Source organism: Gymnoscopelus microlampas (genome assembly GCF_963454915.1).
Source record: "Gymnoscopelus microlampas genome assembly, chromosome: 15".
Taxonomy (NCBI): Eukaryota; Metazoa; Chordata; class Actinopteri; order Myctophiformes; family Myctophidae; genus Gymnoscopelus; species Gymnoscopelus microlampas.
In genome coordinates, this window is record NC_139952.1 from 21,538,467 (window position 1) to 21,554,634 (window position 16,168).

General features: G+C 42.2%; 2 protein-coding genes across 2 annotated transcripts in view; both read left to right on the forward strand.

Moving 5' to 3' along the window:
• Positions 1 to 15,371, forward strand: part of ptp4a2b (protein tyrosine phosphatase 4A2b) — a 29,031-nt gene extending 13,660 nt beyond the window's left edge. The window contains exons 2-7 of the mRNA XM_084080967.1: positions 6,236 to 6,532; positions 6,871 to 6,979; positions 7,296 to 7,388; positions 8,776 to 8,906; positions 12,224 to 12,298; positions 13,302 to 15,371. Coding sequence (XP_083937093.1) covers positions 6,528 to 6,532; positions 6,871 to 6,979; positions 7,296 to 7,388; positions 8,776 to 8,906; positions 12,224 to 12,298; positions 13,302 to 13,413 — 525 coding nt within the window. The 5' untranslated portion in view covers positions 6,236 to 6,527 and the 3' untranslated portion in view covers positions 13,414 to 15,371. The remainder of the gene's footprint in view (positions 1 to 6,235; positions 6,533 to 6,870; positions 6,980 to 7,295; positions 7,389 to 8,775; positions 8,907 to 12,223; positions 12,299 to 13,301) is intronic.
• The window catches only part of trappc3 (trafficking protein particle complex subunit 3), a 787,905-nt gene that overhangs the window by 208,988 nt on the left and 562,749 nt on the right, over positions 1 to 16,168 (forward strand). The window lies entirely within an intron of this gene.

Genomic DNA, 16,168 nt, shown 5'->3' on the forward strand with positions numbered 1-16,168 from the left:
CAAGCTGTGATAACATGAAGATTGCAGTGCAAAGCAGTCCACAGCTTACAGTGTTCATGGTTCATATATCAATGAATCAACAGGAAAACATTCTAATTGATTATTGAATCTAAATTTGAGTCACTATTGGACTTGATGGCTCATTTATGCTGGTGTATTTGAATACATGTACAAACGGGATGCATTTTTCTTTGTATTTTGTGTATACATTCAATCGAACATTACCAGTAGATATCACATGTACTCATACGACTCACGCGTAGAAATATCTATAGATTTCAAACTTAAAATGTTATTGCTCTTCTCGTCTATTATAATCGATTAGTTGGATTAACTGTTGCAGCACTATTGTTATTAATCATACTTGTATATATAAATTAAAAACTGATCTGGAGCATGCATTAAACGAGATGCTTTTATTAACTTCACGATTAGATGCATGTGACCCATTTCATGTTTATTTGTTAAAAAATAGATTTTTAATTATCTGGCACTCAAGCTGTGTGGAGTAATTGTATAGTGATGTGTTGCTATTAACTGTTACTCTAAAACTAGCAATTAGCCTATCAGTCCATTAGAGTCTAATGGACTGATGGGCTAATTGCTAGTTTAAGTTGTTGGTCAAAATTACCAGCTGGTGGTGTTTGGAATCTGAGAAATCATGGTGAACACATAGCTACCGCCAAGCAGTAGGCTATTTTATTAATCTTTCACATTTTTGCACATAAGAATGAGAAATGGAGAAGGAGAGTGAGAATCTGCAGCAGCAGTAACTAGCCCAACACAGCGAGTGTGGAAGAGGGAGACATTTTAAATTAATATTGCAGCCTGGACCAGCTAGACTCCCATTTATCATACAGTCTGTCCCAGCCATAACCCTTCAGGTTCCATCGGGTGCATTCTGACTCGGGATGACATTGAGAACTCTAATCGCAATACTGCTTGTTCCCATTCTCTTTATCACATGTTTAGGTCCTCCTGTTCTGTCTGTTTCTAGATAGCATGGTTCTTTATCACTTGGTTGGTACAACCAATGCTTTTGTTCTCCCACACTTTCCATCTCTTGTTCCATATTTTCTTTTCCCCTCTGTCCTCTCTCTTTCTATCTCTGTCTCTGTGGCCACAGTGTGGGAGATTTCTTTCAGAGGCCAGCTGATTGGGGCTGGTCTCCCTATCAAGCTGGCCCCCCACCCCAACTTACAATCACACTGCTACTCCAAGGGAACACGTGACTTCGGAGCAGAGCATCAAGGGAACTCTCTCTGGGCCAATGCCTAGGCCTCTGCCTTAACTCGCTGACCTTTCTCCCAGTTTAGAACACACACACACACACACACACACACACATCCTATCCTTTATGTAAGTGGAGCTGACATTTCTCAGAAGTGTGTGTGTATTTGTGCATACGTGCAAGCTGGATCACAAAAAAAAAAGAAATCTGAGGCTAATGTTGAGGGACCTAGGCTACACTCTTGTTAGATCTAGCTACGGTACAATCATTGTCAGAGGTTGACACTAACGGTTGCCCGATTGCCCGGAGCAAGTAACACATCTATTAACCCATTAAGACCTGGAACTGTGTCATTTTTAGATTTGAGCTAAAAAGCATTATTTTACACTTTGGGCTATTCAAAAATAGTAGATATACAAGCTCATAGCGCGGCACCGAGTGCCACGCTACGAGCTTGTAGATCTGCTATTTTTGAAAAATCGTGAAAATGTGTGCAAATCTTTGAATATATATATTTTTAAAGCGAACATCTTTAACTCAAATCTTTGCTTCTGGGGGGTCCCTGGAACAACATATTTTGATGGGGGTCTGTGGCCAAATACATATAATTTTGGGGGTCCTTGACATGAAAATGATTGAGCACCACTGATATAGAAACATACGTTTTTGAGAATACTGTTGAGGTTTAGGAGACATGTAGAATCGGCTTCAGGTCTCAATATTTACAGGGTTATTTTTCCTTTCTTTTTGGATTGTATAGAGAGACTTTCCTTGGTTCGCTATTCACACAACATGAGATACATCTGCCCATAAACACAATTAATGTCCTCGTACTTTCACTTTCTGTGACTTGCACCAGCTGACACGTACAGCATTATGAGTGTGAGACGAGGAGAAAAAAAGTGATTAAAAGGCATTTGTTTCAATCAGACTATCCTGTCGCGAGCAACAGTGAAGTGAGCAGCGACGCATTTCATTTCACCCCTCGCATATCTGTTCGATGTGTCTCGAGCAAGTGGCCATGGCCCGGCCGTGTGTGTGTGTGTGTGTGTGTGTGTGTGTGTGTGTGTGCATGAGTGCGTGCACTCGCTTGATGCAGTGGAGATATTCCTCTCTTTGCCCAAGGAGTTGTTTATGCTCCTTGTTCATTTGATTGTTTCGGGCTAGTCTTGATATGACAGGTGCCGACGCTACATATCAGGACAATTTAGCATGATTGGGACATATTTAATCAAACAAGTCCTGGTACATTGTTTGTTTCGCTTTACAATGGTTGATTTTTGTCGTTCTAGAGAAATGGCATCAAGGCCAATATAACATGAATTTACTTCCTTAAACTTAAAGGGGAATTTTGGACCACGGTTTTCTTACCTTTTCTATGATATGATATCTTAAGATGGATGGTACAGTAGAAACATTACATAACTCCATCCCGGGTCCGCCACAGCTTAAAACGTGCGCCAATAGGCCTTGCGTTAGAGCGCGTATTTTAATAGCTTTTTTTTGGGGGGGTGAGATCTGACGTTCATAGTGACAGAACACTATGCAAAAAAAAAAAAAGTCTCGCTAGACAAGATTGCATAGTGTTCTGTCACTATGAACGTCAGGACTCATCAAAAAAGAACCAAAAAAAAGCTCATAGTAGTAGGAGGGAGGGAGGAGTCTTGTGGACACACACACACAAAATAGATCGCGTATTTTAATAGCTTTTTTTTTTTTGGGTGAGATCTGACGTTCATAGTGACAGAACACTATGCAAAAAAAAAAGTCTCGCTAGACAAGATTGCATAGTGTTCTGTCACTATGAACGTCAGGAATCACCAAAAAACATAAAATACACGAATAGCGCAAGGCCTATTGGCGCACGTTTTAAGCTGTGGCGGACCCGGGATGGAGTTAAGATTTTTCCCTACTGTACCATTCATCCTAAGATATCATAACATCGTCTAAAATTCCCCTTTAAGTACTGTGGCAGGGCTTGGTTGTTAATGTTAAAGGAGCACTTCACAGTATCAGTAACCAGGTTTGGAAATTTCAAGCAAGATTCCAAACTTTTTACAAATTTATATTTTGAAGGATTTTAAGTACCGGTATCTCTTGGGGTCTTGGGGAGGACGGAGCAGGAGATCAGCCGGAGAATCGGAGCAGCAGGAGCGGTATTTCAGTCACTATACAGCACTGTGAGGAAAAGACAGCTGAGCTCGAAGGCAGAGCTCTCGATATACCGTGCAATCTTAGTTCCTACTCTCACCTATGGTAATGAAGTGTGGGTAATGACCGAAAGAATAAGATCGCGAATACAAGCGGCCAAAATTAGTTTTCTCTGACGGGCGGCTGGCCTCTCCCTAAAAAAGGCTGTTTTGTTTTGAAGAATGCTTACTTTCCACTGTTTTTAAAATCTCAAAGAACAAATGTGAACACATAGTCATCGTATATCGTGTCGTTATCGAGATGACATTCTGTCTATCGTTCAGCTCTAACCTGTACTTACCTGACAGGCATGTGCTTTGCTTTTAGGATCTTAGTGTTAAGATCATGCTTTATTGCTTTGCTTGTTTGTTTTGCCTAACTGTACATGAGCTGCCAATAGAAGCATTTCTATACCCAATGAGGAAGTAGCTGTATGTGGAAGGCATGCATCTTATAATCGGGTAATGTGACTCTGAGTCTGTGGTATGTTGTGGTTATCTTTGTCAGCGCTTGTTTACCAACATCTCGAAGACATTGAATGTTTGGAGAACTATATCATTTTAAAGTGAACACAGGAAAACTGTTTGCTCATTAGTCAACTCAAACATGTATAGTATATTTGTGATCACAGGAAAACCGTTTGCACATTGGTCAACTCAAACACGTATAGTATATTTGTGTTGACTCGACTGAAGTGAAAGTGTCTATTGGGCTCACAGCCTGTTGACAATTTTTAACGCCTCTGTATACTACTTGTTGTCTTTCCTGTGTGGTTAGACCACGTGTACTCTGTTGCAAACACTGTCGACCCTAGTTTGTTTTATCCTTTCTCTGTTGGTGCTCTGTACAACAGCAGAACCAGTCTGCGCAGTTGAGTGATTTGCATGAGTTCCCGACACTGACGGGGAAGGCAGGCGGCTGTGATGACAAGCTCACACAGAGCTCTGTGGCTGGAGCCAGTCTACAACAGTAGCTTCCTCAAATTAACCCCACTTGTACAGATAGCGGAATAGATTAGGCCCATGCATGCAGACTGCGTGGAGAATTATGCTACGGCTACTTAGTCAACAGTCATGGATCTTCTTGGCTGTCCCCAGATGAACTTAATCTCGTGTGCATACTAAAGTCTGCTTTGAGGCTGTGTTTGTCTTGTCTTATGCCCAGGTGATCCAGTGTTGCCTAAATTTAAGATTGAGACTACAGTAAAAAGGCAGGTCTCTGCATCTATTCAGTTTCTTATAATCTTGAGCCCAAGCTCTGTCTGTCTGCCTGTCTGCCTGTCTGTCTGTCTGTCCGTCTCTCTCCCTCTCTCTGTCTGTCTGTCCGTCTCCCCCTCTCTCTGTCTGCTGCTTGAGTCTGCCCCCCTTTCATGTGCCCAGTAATAATCCACAGGTGAATGGCTTGTTAACAGCCTCTATACTCTACCCATCTCTGCTCCTGTCCCCACCCGCTGTCTTGCTGAAGGATTAGAAGCCGATGAAAACAAACCTCTGAAGAGGTTTCCTTTGTGCCCCCCCTTCCCTAAGCACTCATCTTTCCACTCCAAACTCGGCCTGCCTGCGTGGTCACATTGCCACATTGTGTTCTGTACATTTCAGAAGCGTAATTAAAGGCATCAGAGAGAATCTCAGCCCTCTAAAAGAGCAGAGGCCATTTTGTTGCGTGGCCTCGCAGCAGACGCCAAATATGAAAAAAAGAAGTGCGAAGGGCTGCAGAGGAGGCACACAAAGAGGAGAAACCATGAGGGAAGAGTTGTTTTACGGCACTCCCCTTTGATGACACACTTGACACAGGCTCTGTGGTTGGCAATTTCTTAGAGAATAAGTGAGAGTGGGACATTGTCAGGGAGTTAAATAAATTGGAGATGTAGCGTTGGTTTTGCCAATAGAAACCAGGTGGGCCAGGAAGAAGAGACTGAAGATTGAACCAAAAATACTGTATATGGCCGTTGCTCACACACCGCATGATCTCCACCTAAAAGAAAAACCCCATACGTGATAGTTTGCCATAGCAAAGTGAGAGAAGTTGAAGTACTGTAAGAGGTACCTTGAGAGAGAGAGAGAGAGAGTCAAATGTCAGGGTCTTGAGGAGGTGAAAGAGGAGGGGAGCGTGGGATGTTAAAAATGCCAGGCCGTTTGAAGCCTTGCCCACCCTGTAATCCTCACCTTGTGACTATGGGCTGTGACATGGTGCTAAAGTCCAGACCCTTTCTCCCACCCTCCCTCCCTCCCTCCTACTACCTTGTGTGCTCCAGCCGAGTGATAGCCTGCACTCTGTGTCGACTTTTCCTCATCTGCCTATCTCCCTTACTCCCTCCCTACCACTCACTCTCTCTCCCTCCCCGTGTTGCTTTGAGACAGTTCCAGCCAGTTTGTGGCGGCCGGTGTTAGATTGCTGAGGTCTTGGCACAGGATGACTGAGTCCTCTCTATTTGGTTAAAGACCAGACATTACAGGCTCTGTGAGGCACCGTTCTTAAAAAGCATGTGTGCACACCCATGTTGTCGCTCACTTTTCTTCGGGTGCATTGAGTGGATGATGTAACCTGGAATTGTGGTAATTGCGGGGTGGACACACAGTGTTGAGTAAGTAAGGTAAAAACTGTTATGGTGGCGCCAGTGCAAATGGCTCTCATCAGCGAACTTTACTTTAATTCATTGCAAAACTTAAGTGGTGAAAAATCACAGTACCACTGGATCACATATAGCTACAAATCAAAGATGAGTGAACAGTTAAGGTAGCTGTGTTTATCAACTGGTTAAACTGACCTCTTTTCAAATGGTTAAACTGACCTCTCTTTTTTTTCTGTCCACAGTGTTTCTGTGTTGATTTGGGCCGTACATATATGGCGAAGGTGAGTGTCAGCGGAGACTTTTGCCAGGCTCAGCACCTCGCCTTCGTGGAGAAGTGAATCGGCCGCCCCCTGCGGGACTACGCTACCCAGAAACCCCCCTGACTGCCAGCACTGGGAAACTCTGCATCTTCCAAAAGCCCCCTGGGAAATCGCGTAGTCCTTGGCCAGACTGCTCTGCTCTGTCCCAGCCGATAAGAGACATCTATCATTTCCGCTTTCTTCTTGAACAGCCAATCACAAACAGCTCTCCTGAATGGGGTAAACTGATTGGATAACTCCTGGATAGTCTCCTCATTTTTTTTTTTTATTATTATTTTTGTATAATTTTATTTTTTACATCCTGGAGGACTAGTTCATATTATTTTTTTACCCCCCTCCCTCTTTGTACATCATCCCATAGTTGTGCACCTGTTTATAATATCTTCCTGACCCATCCCTTTACACCTGTTTTTTTTTCTTTTTAATTTATTTTACCTTTTTTTTAAGAAAAAGAAAAGAAAAAAAAAATACAGAAACCTACTAGAAGTCCTTGCTGTCATCTGAGCCAAAAGTCACCTTCATTTTGTAAGAGTATTTTATTGTAATTGTTTTTTAAGCCGTCTTGCCAACATGAACCGCCCCGCTGCAGTCGAGATTTCCTACGAGTGCATGAGGTTCCTCATCACCCACAATCCCACCAATGCCACGCTCAACAAGTTCACCGAGGTACAAACTTTTTTGCGTGTGCATGGTCTTGTCATGTTGTCTTTTCTGAGGACCAGATGTCCTCACAATAATATAAAAAGATGCGTACAAGCCTGCAAAGTGAGAATTTGTATGGGTTATCACTTTGCAATAGTTTTGGTAAAGACTTGGGGTTGAATAATAGGGTATGGCTTAAGGTTAGACATACAGTGGTGAAGTTTTGGCTTGGAGAATGCATGAAGTCAACGGATTAACAGTTCCAAGTATAGGAATACAAAAAAAAATGTATGTGCAGATTCTTCTGCATGTATAATATCATCCTCTCTATGTCTGTCAGGAGCTGAAAAAGTGTGAGGTGAACACACTAGTGAGAGTTTGTGACGCCACCTATGACAAGGCTCCAATCGAGAAGGAGGGGATCCAGGTCATGGTAAGAATGTACACATACCAGTTCATACCATACTGTATACATATACACAAAGCAAACAGCTCAGTCTCACGTGTGTGTGTGTGTGTGTGTGTGTGTGTGTGTGTGTGTGTGTGTGTGTGTATACACACGTGAGACTGTTTGATGGTTTCATGTTACATGTTCTTTCCGGTAACTTCTCAAGAGAAATGGCAACTGTCTTTTTGGTTTTTTTTTTGTTTATTATTTCTTAAATGTGCCTGCATGTGTGACTGTCTCAAAGTTCAAAGAAATGTTGATTTTACTTACTAGAACTGAAGGAAAAAAACTGGCACAAAAAAGTCTTTATCCATGAACTAGTGTACCTGATGGGTTCTAAAACTCTAACTACCACATGGATTTCACAAATCCTACCAATGATTTGCTAATTACCTGTCAAAGTGGCTGGTAGAGTCAGCAAACAAGACCACCAAAGGCTTGCCTGGTGGCCAATTTCCCTTTCACTTGAGCTAAAACATAATAGAAAATAAAAAAGAGAAGCTGTGAAACGTTTGTTATGTAAAATACATCCTTGAAATAAAACAAATGTAGACGGCTAACAGTAAATTAATTGCAGTCACTTAAAACCGTTCTAACCCAGTTTGTTAGTGTACTGTTGGTTCTTGTATGCCTGTCAGCCTGTCTGAGCGTGGATCTGCATGCATGCTTTCATGTGGGCTTGCTCTGTCCTCAAGTGTCTGTGACCTGCTGTGTTGAAGGCTTCCCTGGCCCAGATAAATAAACCCTGGTGGGGCTCCACCCTGACCCTTCTCTCTATCTAACTTTCTAACCTCTCTAAGTCTAACCAGCTCTGTACATTTGGATACTTATATAGAGTAGTTAGGATTGTAGTGGGGATCATATCAACCTTCTATTCTTTGCTTTGGGAGCCACCGCTTGGAGATTAAACCAGCCTGATACTTATTAAGCACAAGCAAAAGTTCATCCTGTCTCTTTTCTGTGCCTTCCTTGGCATGTGTGTGTGAGTGGACCTTATCAGCATGCACACGTCAGTAAACGCGCGCTTATGGTATAGAGAAACGCATACAAACGGTAAAGAGCAACAAGCTTAAGATTAATTCAGGTGGGAAGAGTATCAAAATCATGATTCCACACATCTGTTGAAAGTAAAGAAATACATCAAATCTGAATTAAAAAAAATGTCCTTGGCACAATACTTGTAAAAAAGAATACTATAAAAAGAATACTTACAGTATGAAGAACAAAGAACACTTCTAGGAACAGGTTTCATTTAACAAATGCGGAGAACCCCCTGTCTCCCACCTTTCCTGTCTCTCTATTGAGGTCTATCTGAAATAATGCATACAATGCCAAAAACATCAATCAATCTTTTTTGCTCCTGTCACCACAGGACTGGCCCTTCGATGATGGCGCCCCTCCTCCCACACAGATTGTGGACGACTGGCTCAACCTGCTGAAGACAAAGTTCCGTGAGGAACCTGGCTGCTGCATCGCTGTGCATTGTGTGGCGGGCCTAGGCCGGTGAGTAAAGATTACTTCAAACGGGTATTTTGGTCAGTACCCTGAAGCTGTACAGCAGCAATAGGACAATTGATATGAAAAACCTACAATGATCTAAAAAAAGGGAGAAGAAAGAACAGTGTTGTAAATGTGTCCTATAGGCCAGCTCAGCGGTAAGGTACTTAACCTTCAGAGGCCACAATGTAAAACCACAACAGATGCAAAGGGCTGTAGCTTATTTATTATTAACATTGTTTGTACAGATATATTTATTACTGCTGTTTAACTATATACAGCAGCGGTTCCCAAATCTCGAAAGTGTTGTTCGTGGCCCACCCATTGCTTAACACGGCAGCGATCTGGCTTCCGCGTTACGTGGTTAGATAGGTGGGCCACGTGCATTTTCGGTTATATTATCATTAAAATCTTGTAATTTTGCCAATTATTTGGGCGCCCACTTGCCTCACGGCTCTTTGGGTTTGTATTTTGTTTCTATTAATCTTCACTGCTTATCACAACACTATGACTGTATTGCTGGGCTTGAAAGCGTTTGAATTTCTGAGTTGGCTGATGGTGGGAGTCTCTAAAAACTGGATAAAGCTGTTCATGGTGGGCTTGCAGATTTGCCCACTTTGACAGCAATGGTTTACGCTGCGCTCATCACTGTCTGTTTTAGAAGAGCGCCTTTTGTTTTCAGCTGGGGGGAAAAAAGCTTTGGACACGGTCTAAATGTCCTTTGTAAAGGTATAACTTTGATGGTGGCTTATTGTCAAATAAGCTTGTGATAAATACCGGTAACAGACTATTAATCTATTGTCAGTTACCATGCTATTGAGATGTGGCTCAAACTAAAGTGTAGCGTAACAATTTGGCTAACTAACATTTATGATTTGATAACCGGGCCATGTTGGGGCTGGATATCGTTGTCGGGCCACCTGTTGAGTAGCTAGGGCTTTGCTTATTAGCTGGATGGATTGAAGTTAATGAGACTATTACCTTTTAGCTTCTCTGTGTAAAATCACTTTGGCTCGTATACTCTTAAGATGTTAGCCTCTGAAGATTTGGTACCTGATACTAAGCTTGCATTATCTCACTAGACCATTAGACACTTAGTGCCAGCCTTGTTCTCGTGGATGATCCTGGCTGTTTCCCACTGGATTCTAGTGCCTTTAATGTCAACTCTCCTCCTCTAGCCACCTCTCTGTTAGTATCAGTCAGTTAGTGTAGTGCTGCTGTTTCACTGGCCCCTGGAGTGTGCGCTGGACCAGGGCCCATTTAATTTCCCTTGGCCTCGGAGAGACCAGCACTCATGCCACTCCTCAGCCCTTTCCCAGTAGGTCCACAACACACTGTAGGTGTTTATGAGTCCTTACTTGTACAATTTGTATTTATTTTCTGCACACTTGAAAATATCACTTCTGGTTCTGATGTGAAAATTAAATGGCAGATGTACTGGCACAATCTGTGCAGGCAAATGTGGTTTATTCCATCTTGCAGCGAGGAGTTTAAAAATCAGGAGAGGAAATGGTAATCGCTCATTTTTGGCTGTCAAATCGCTATTGGCTCCAAAAATCCCATTTCTTCTGGCGTCTGCTTATAAACTCAGGTCAACCTTCACCCCAGCTCCCCTCCCCTCCCACCCGTCTCCATTCTCGGCTCCTTTGGTATCGATCGTCCGGCTCACACCATCTTGGCTGAGTGCGAGCCAGACAGCCCACACTCTTTGTAGCTGTCCCCGTGCTGCTCGGGGTGTCGTCTTTATCACAGGCTGGTGATTCATTCCAGGTCTCAAGTGGTTGGCCTCTCCTCTCTCTGCCACTGTGTGGGGCATCTGTAAATAGACAATCAGCTGGTTTGGTCATCTATCAAGAGTGACACAAGAGCCAGTAAGTGACTGGGTCTAGGGAAGCGAAAAGGCACAATTATAGCCTGTGCCTTTTGGTCATGAGGTAGAGGCAGAGGTGTTTTGAACACACACACACACACACACACACACACACACACACACACACACACACACACACACCGGAAAGCGGCCCATGTGACTGGGAATTACAAGGGGAATCACGTTGACGAGTATGGCCTTGGTGACACGCACCGAATATAGCAGATCTACAAGCTGACATTGCAGCGCGACACATTGTGAGCTTGTTTTGTTGGCATGTTGTTGGCAAATGCTATTTTTGGCATGCGACACAATATGCTACCACAGGGGTCTTCAACAGGGGGTCCGGGACCCTTAGGGGTCCTCAGAGTTACACCAGGGGTCCGCCAAATCTTTGTGTGGTGGAGAACATAAACCAAAAATAGCAGATCTAGAAGCTCACAGCGAGGTGTTGTGGGCTTGCAGATCGGCTATTTTCGGAGAGTCGCGTAGAGGGAAAAAGAGCAATCTACAACACAATTGTATACAATATGTAGTGGTAGGGGGTATAAGTATAAGGCAGGCATAACACTAATAACACACTAGTCTGCTTCTCTTCCGACAATACTGTAGCTACTCAATGAGCCAATCAATTAATCCACCTTTTAGCATTGCTGTGGCATTCCAGAGGCTGTATAATTTCCCAGTATTGGTCAGGCTGGTGATTCTGTGTTCATCTTCCCTTCAAACCACCCCCATCCCCCCCCTCCTTTTGTTTACCGCAGTCATTTGGGCCCGCAGCGGCACCACACTCCCGTCTGTTTACACCAGCCAACATTCTCTTATGTCCGGCACCACGCTCCCGTCTGCTTTACGCCAGCCAACATTCTCTTTAAGTCCCCCCCAGCGTGGGAGGCTACTATTTGGAAGTTTGTTGTTTGTCTGTTCCCTTGCACTCTTCTCACCGCCGCCTGTCACAACTTTCTCATTCTTATCCATCTTATTCTCCTTTTTCTCAATCCCCCTCCCCGCACACTTTCATCCCTCATGCATGTCCTTGTTTGTGTTTGAGAGAGAGAGAGGAAACCCACTTGAGCAAATGCTCAGTCAGCATGGATATGTGACACGACGAGTTGTCCGAAAAGAAGAGAAAAGTTCTCCTCACCCACCCCTCCCCTCTCTCAGTATCTCTCTGGTGAGAAAGTTGTCTTACTGTAACTTATCGCGCTTTGTGTGTGTGTGTATATGAGGCCCTGGGTGTGAGCGTGGCACACCAGCAGGGCAGCTAGTGAACCCGTGGACCCCATGTTGATTTCCCAGGCCCATTTCCCAGGTCCCCCCCCCCACCTTTTATAACTATGAAACCATGTGAACCTTGGCATTTAACTATTTTCTTCTCTCCCTTTCCCCATGTCTCCTCCTCCATGCTTTATTCCCTATACTCGCTTTCCCCCCTCCCCTTCCCCTCTATCAGAGCTCCGGTCTTGGTGGCCTTAGCTCTCATTGAATGTGGGATGAAGTACGAGGATGCGGTGCAGTTCATAAGGCAGTAAGTACCCCATACGCTACACAATTATCTTTGACCACACATACACTATCTCGTTGATATATGGTTGCTATTAACCCATTCAATCCGGGAACGCATTTTAGATTTATTTGGGTTATTAAAAAATAGCAGATCTACAGGCTCATATGCTACGAGCTTGCAAATATGCCATTTTTTTTAAATTTGTGCAAATCTTTGAATATATATATATATATATTTTTAAAGCGAACATTTGTAACTCAAATCCTTGCTTCTGGGGGTCCCTGGAACAAAATGTTTTATAAATGTTTGCTTTAAAAAATATATTTTCCAAGATTTGCACACATTTTCAAGATTTTTCAAAGAAATCTAAAATGACACAGATGCGTCCCCGGATTGAATGTGTTAAAATAGCTGTTGATCAGCCAAATTTAAACCTATATTGTCAACATGTATATTGTGATTCTGGTCATAATGCTTTCATTACTGTCATATATTATTATTCATATGATGTCATAAATATTTTCACACATTTTGACATCTGACTATAAAACGGTAGAAATAAATATTTTTGTTGGAAATGGACATAAAAACAGACAGATTGCTTTGCTAGGGAGCCAGCTGTACCCTGTAACGGCCTCTGAAGGAATACCGGCTTGTCCCACGAATATATTGCACCTATGAGTTTCAGACAGTACTACTTGTCAACCATTGGGTGACCTACCCAACACCAGTGTCTAAATGAACCAATGGAAGAGTAGGGAGACCACCTCCAACTACTGCAGATGTATTAGTTATATCGTATTAACGTTGTTTGTCACACATATTGGGTAAAATCAACGCTTTGTTCATAAAAATACATTTCTGATTGCTGCTTTAAGTGCGATTGAGCTTTAAGAGTTTGGTGACAGCCTGTGTCTTGTTAGCCAAGGATGATGTCTCTATTTTACTATTTTACTAGTGCTGTCACGGATTTATGTGTCTCATCAATCATGTCATTTATTTTCTCATTTGTCCTCCTCCACAGGAAGAGACGTGGAGCCTTCAACTCCAAACAGCTTATGTACCTCGAGAAATACAGACCCAAAATGCGCCTGCGGTTCAAGGATAACAACGGCCACAACTGCTGCATGCAGTAGGCTATCAGTCAGCGCAACACTCTTAATGTGCAACTAGTGGGGGAAACTATTCCAACAAAGGGGAGATGCAAATGAACAGAAAGCTATCAAGTAATTATTGTGATTTGTAAACATGGAATCATGGTAAATTGATCACACGAGCGAACGGGTGATCGAATGAATGAGTCCAGATCTAGGGATTCACCAGCCGAACCAATGAATGAGAAGGTCAAAGCACACAGATAGGCCCGCCTCCCGGTTACTAGTGTTCAACCACGGGCCAGATTTTCCAACTGAAGTCCATCCTGTTTCTTTTTTTTTCTTTTTTTTCTTTTTTTCCCTTTTTTTATCAGATTTAATCATGGCATGAATTGTTTTTTCATTTGTGTATTTCTATTTTACACAAACACACACAAAAACATACACAGACACACACAAACACACGTATGTAAGTTGTACAATGATGAAAAATGTTATGAATTTTATTTCATTTAATATTGCCCAGGGGATATGTACCTTTTTAAAACTACTTTTAAACCCTTCAGCACATGATTATAATATTACTACAACAGTCCATTTTGGTATTGGTGTGTTTATTATTTTTTTTGCACACAAAACTATCTCGAAAAGGTTCCACTGAAAATGCAGTAATGTCTCTTCCTCCTTTACTTGCTTCAAGTCACTTTCAGTTTAGGGGGTTTTCCTTAGTTTTAAATATGTCGGCTATATTTATTCACTTGCTATGATTAGTGTGGCAGTCTAGAGTTTGGCAGGGGTAAGGACTCTTAGTCATCCAATTTTTTTATTTTATTTTTTATTATTATTTTAGAGCCATGTTGTTTTTCCACTTTGTTTTTTTTCTTTAAATCTCACGGGAGTGCAATAATCAATCCACCTTGGAAAAGTCCACCAAACACTGTTGACCGTCCTTTGTGTGCACACAAACACACTGACACACACGCTGTCTATCCACTCACACAGGCAGTTGAACATGTGAAGACACTTGGCAATTGTTTTGACAGGTACTTAGTCCATTCACTATGGCTGCTCACTCCTTTTGACTGGGTTTTATAATAGGACTTCCCGGAACATGACATTATTAAAAACACAGACACGGAGCCTAAGATCCAGCTGTTAACCCTTACTCTCACTCTGAAGGAAAATAGGTGGAAAGAAAGGCAATGGTCAGTTTTTTATTATTGTACTCATTTTGAAGACATCCCCAATTCATATTGGTTCTTAAAAGACAAATAAATTGAAATAAAAAGCATATCTGTCTTATTTTTCTTGCTCTCTTAATACCTGCACACCACTTTGATTGTTAGCCATTGTTTTGTGGAGGGTGTGGTTCTGTAGGTTATAGTTGTGGAACAAGTATTCAAGTTTACATCTTGCATAGGAACATTTGACAACGGCATAGATTTTATTTATCGGCTTCTGGTGCAGTGTATGTATATACTGTATACGGTATATACAATATGTGTGTGTATATATAAAATATCTAAATGTATACATACACACAGATGGAGATGTGTCATTTCAATTTCTTGGAAATGGACATGTTAAATGATTGGCAGACTGTCAATGTGCTCACACTGTACTCAGAGGGAGACAGTCAATAGTCTGCATCATGACCTTTTCCCAATAGACTAGTGACTCAGCACCACGTGGACAGCGTGGGACAGATGAGGGTGAGTCATTCACGACTTGTAATAGCCAAACCGGTTCAAATGCACCCCCTGCTGTCTCATCCCTGTAATCACCCCTGTCTGACAATGCAAAGTGAGACATCTCAGAACTTCATATGAAAGAGGCTTTTGTAATTTTATCTGGTAACACCTAGGTTTCACATCCATAGGCCCACACATACTTCACACATCACGTCTAGATGTGTCCCAAGTCTTACAATGTGCAAAGTTCTGTGAATGAATGAAATGGTGGCTCATTTTTATGTCTTAATAAACAACTATGAAATGTCAGTACTTGTCACTGTTTGTAATCAATCAGTATGAGTCATGAATTTATGGTAATAAACCGAAATTCAGCCAGCAAAAGTGCAAACAAACGGAGTGGTAATAGTTCAGTGCTGCATAGTGCTTGCTTTGAATAATGAATGTCCTCTAGCTGTTTGCAGTGCTGTTACTGCATGGATCATCTCACAGAGCTGTGTTCATCCATCCTGGAATTTCCAGCTGTCAAAATGTAAGATTCAAACAAGAATTTCATTCAGTATTAAAGATAGCTAGGCCGCTCTTATCAATGTGGTGTGGCATAGTGAATTAGGGCATTAGACGGCATTGCTGGTAAAGTTTCTTTCAAAATGTAATATCCATACATTCCTGTGTGTATGTCTGTCCCGGGCATAACTCGGGGTGCCGTCCGACCAAACAACTTAAACGTTCTCCTAAAATACTTCCACCACTGGTTGCCTGCTTCATATGGTCCATTGTCCATATGCAAAACACAATCTTGAGAGGACGTCATACATATTGTCCCATTACACACACCCCCGCTTGATCTCATGATCTTAGCCTCTTAACTCAAAAGACAAACGTCATTCAAAAAGGCCATCATTCCAAACATGATCAACGTGATCTTTGTTACAGGCTTTGTCATAATGTTTTCCACCATTTGTTCTGTTGAGAAATGTTCCAATTCCACCATCTCATTTACAGTTGACCTAAACATGATACTTTGTATCATGTAAGCGCACATGTTTACAACCATGTGTACTTGTGCTTGTCAGTACCTTCTAGTAGCTTACATCAGTGGTTCT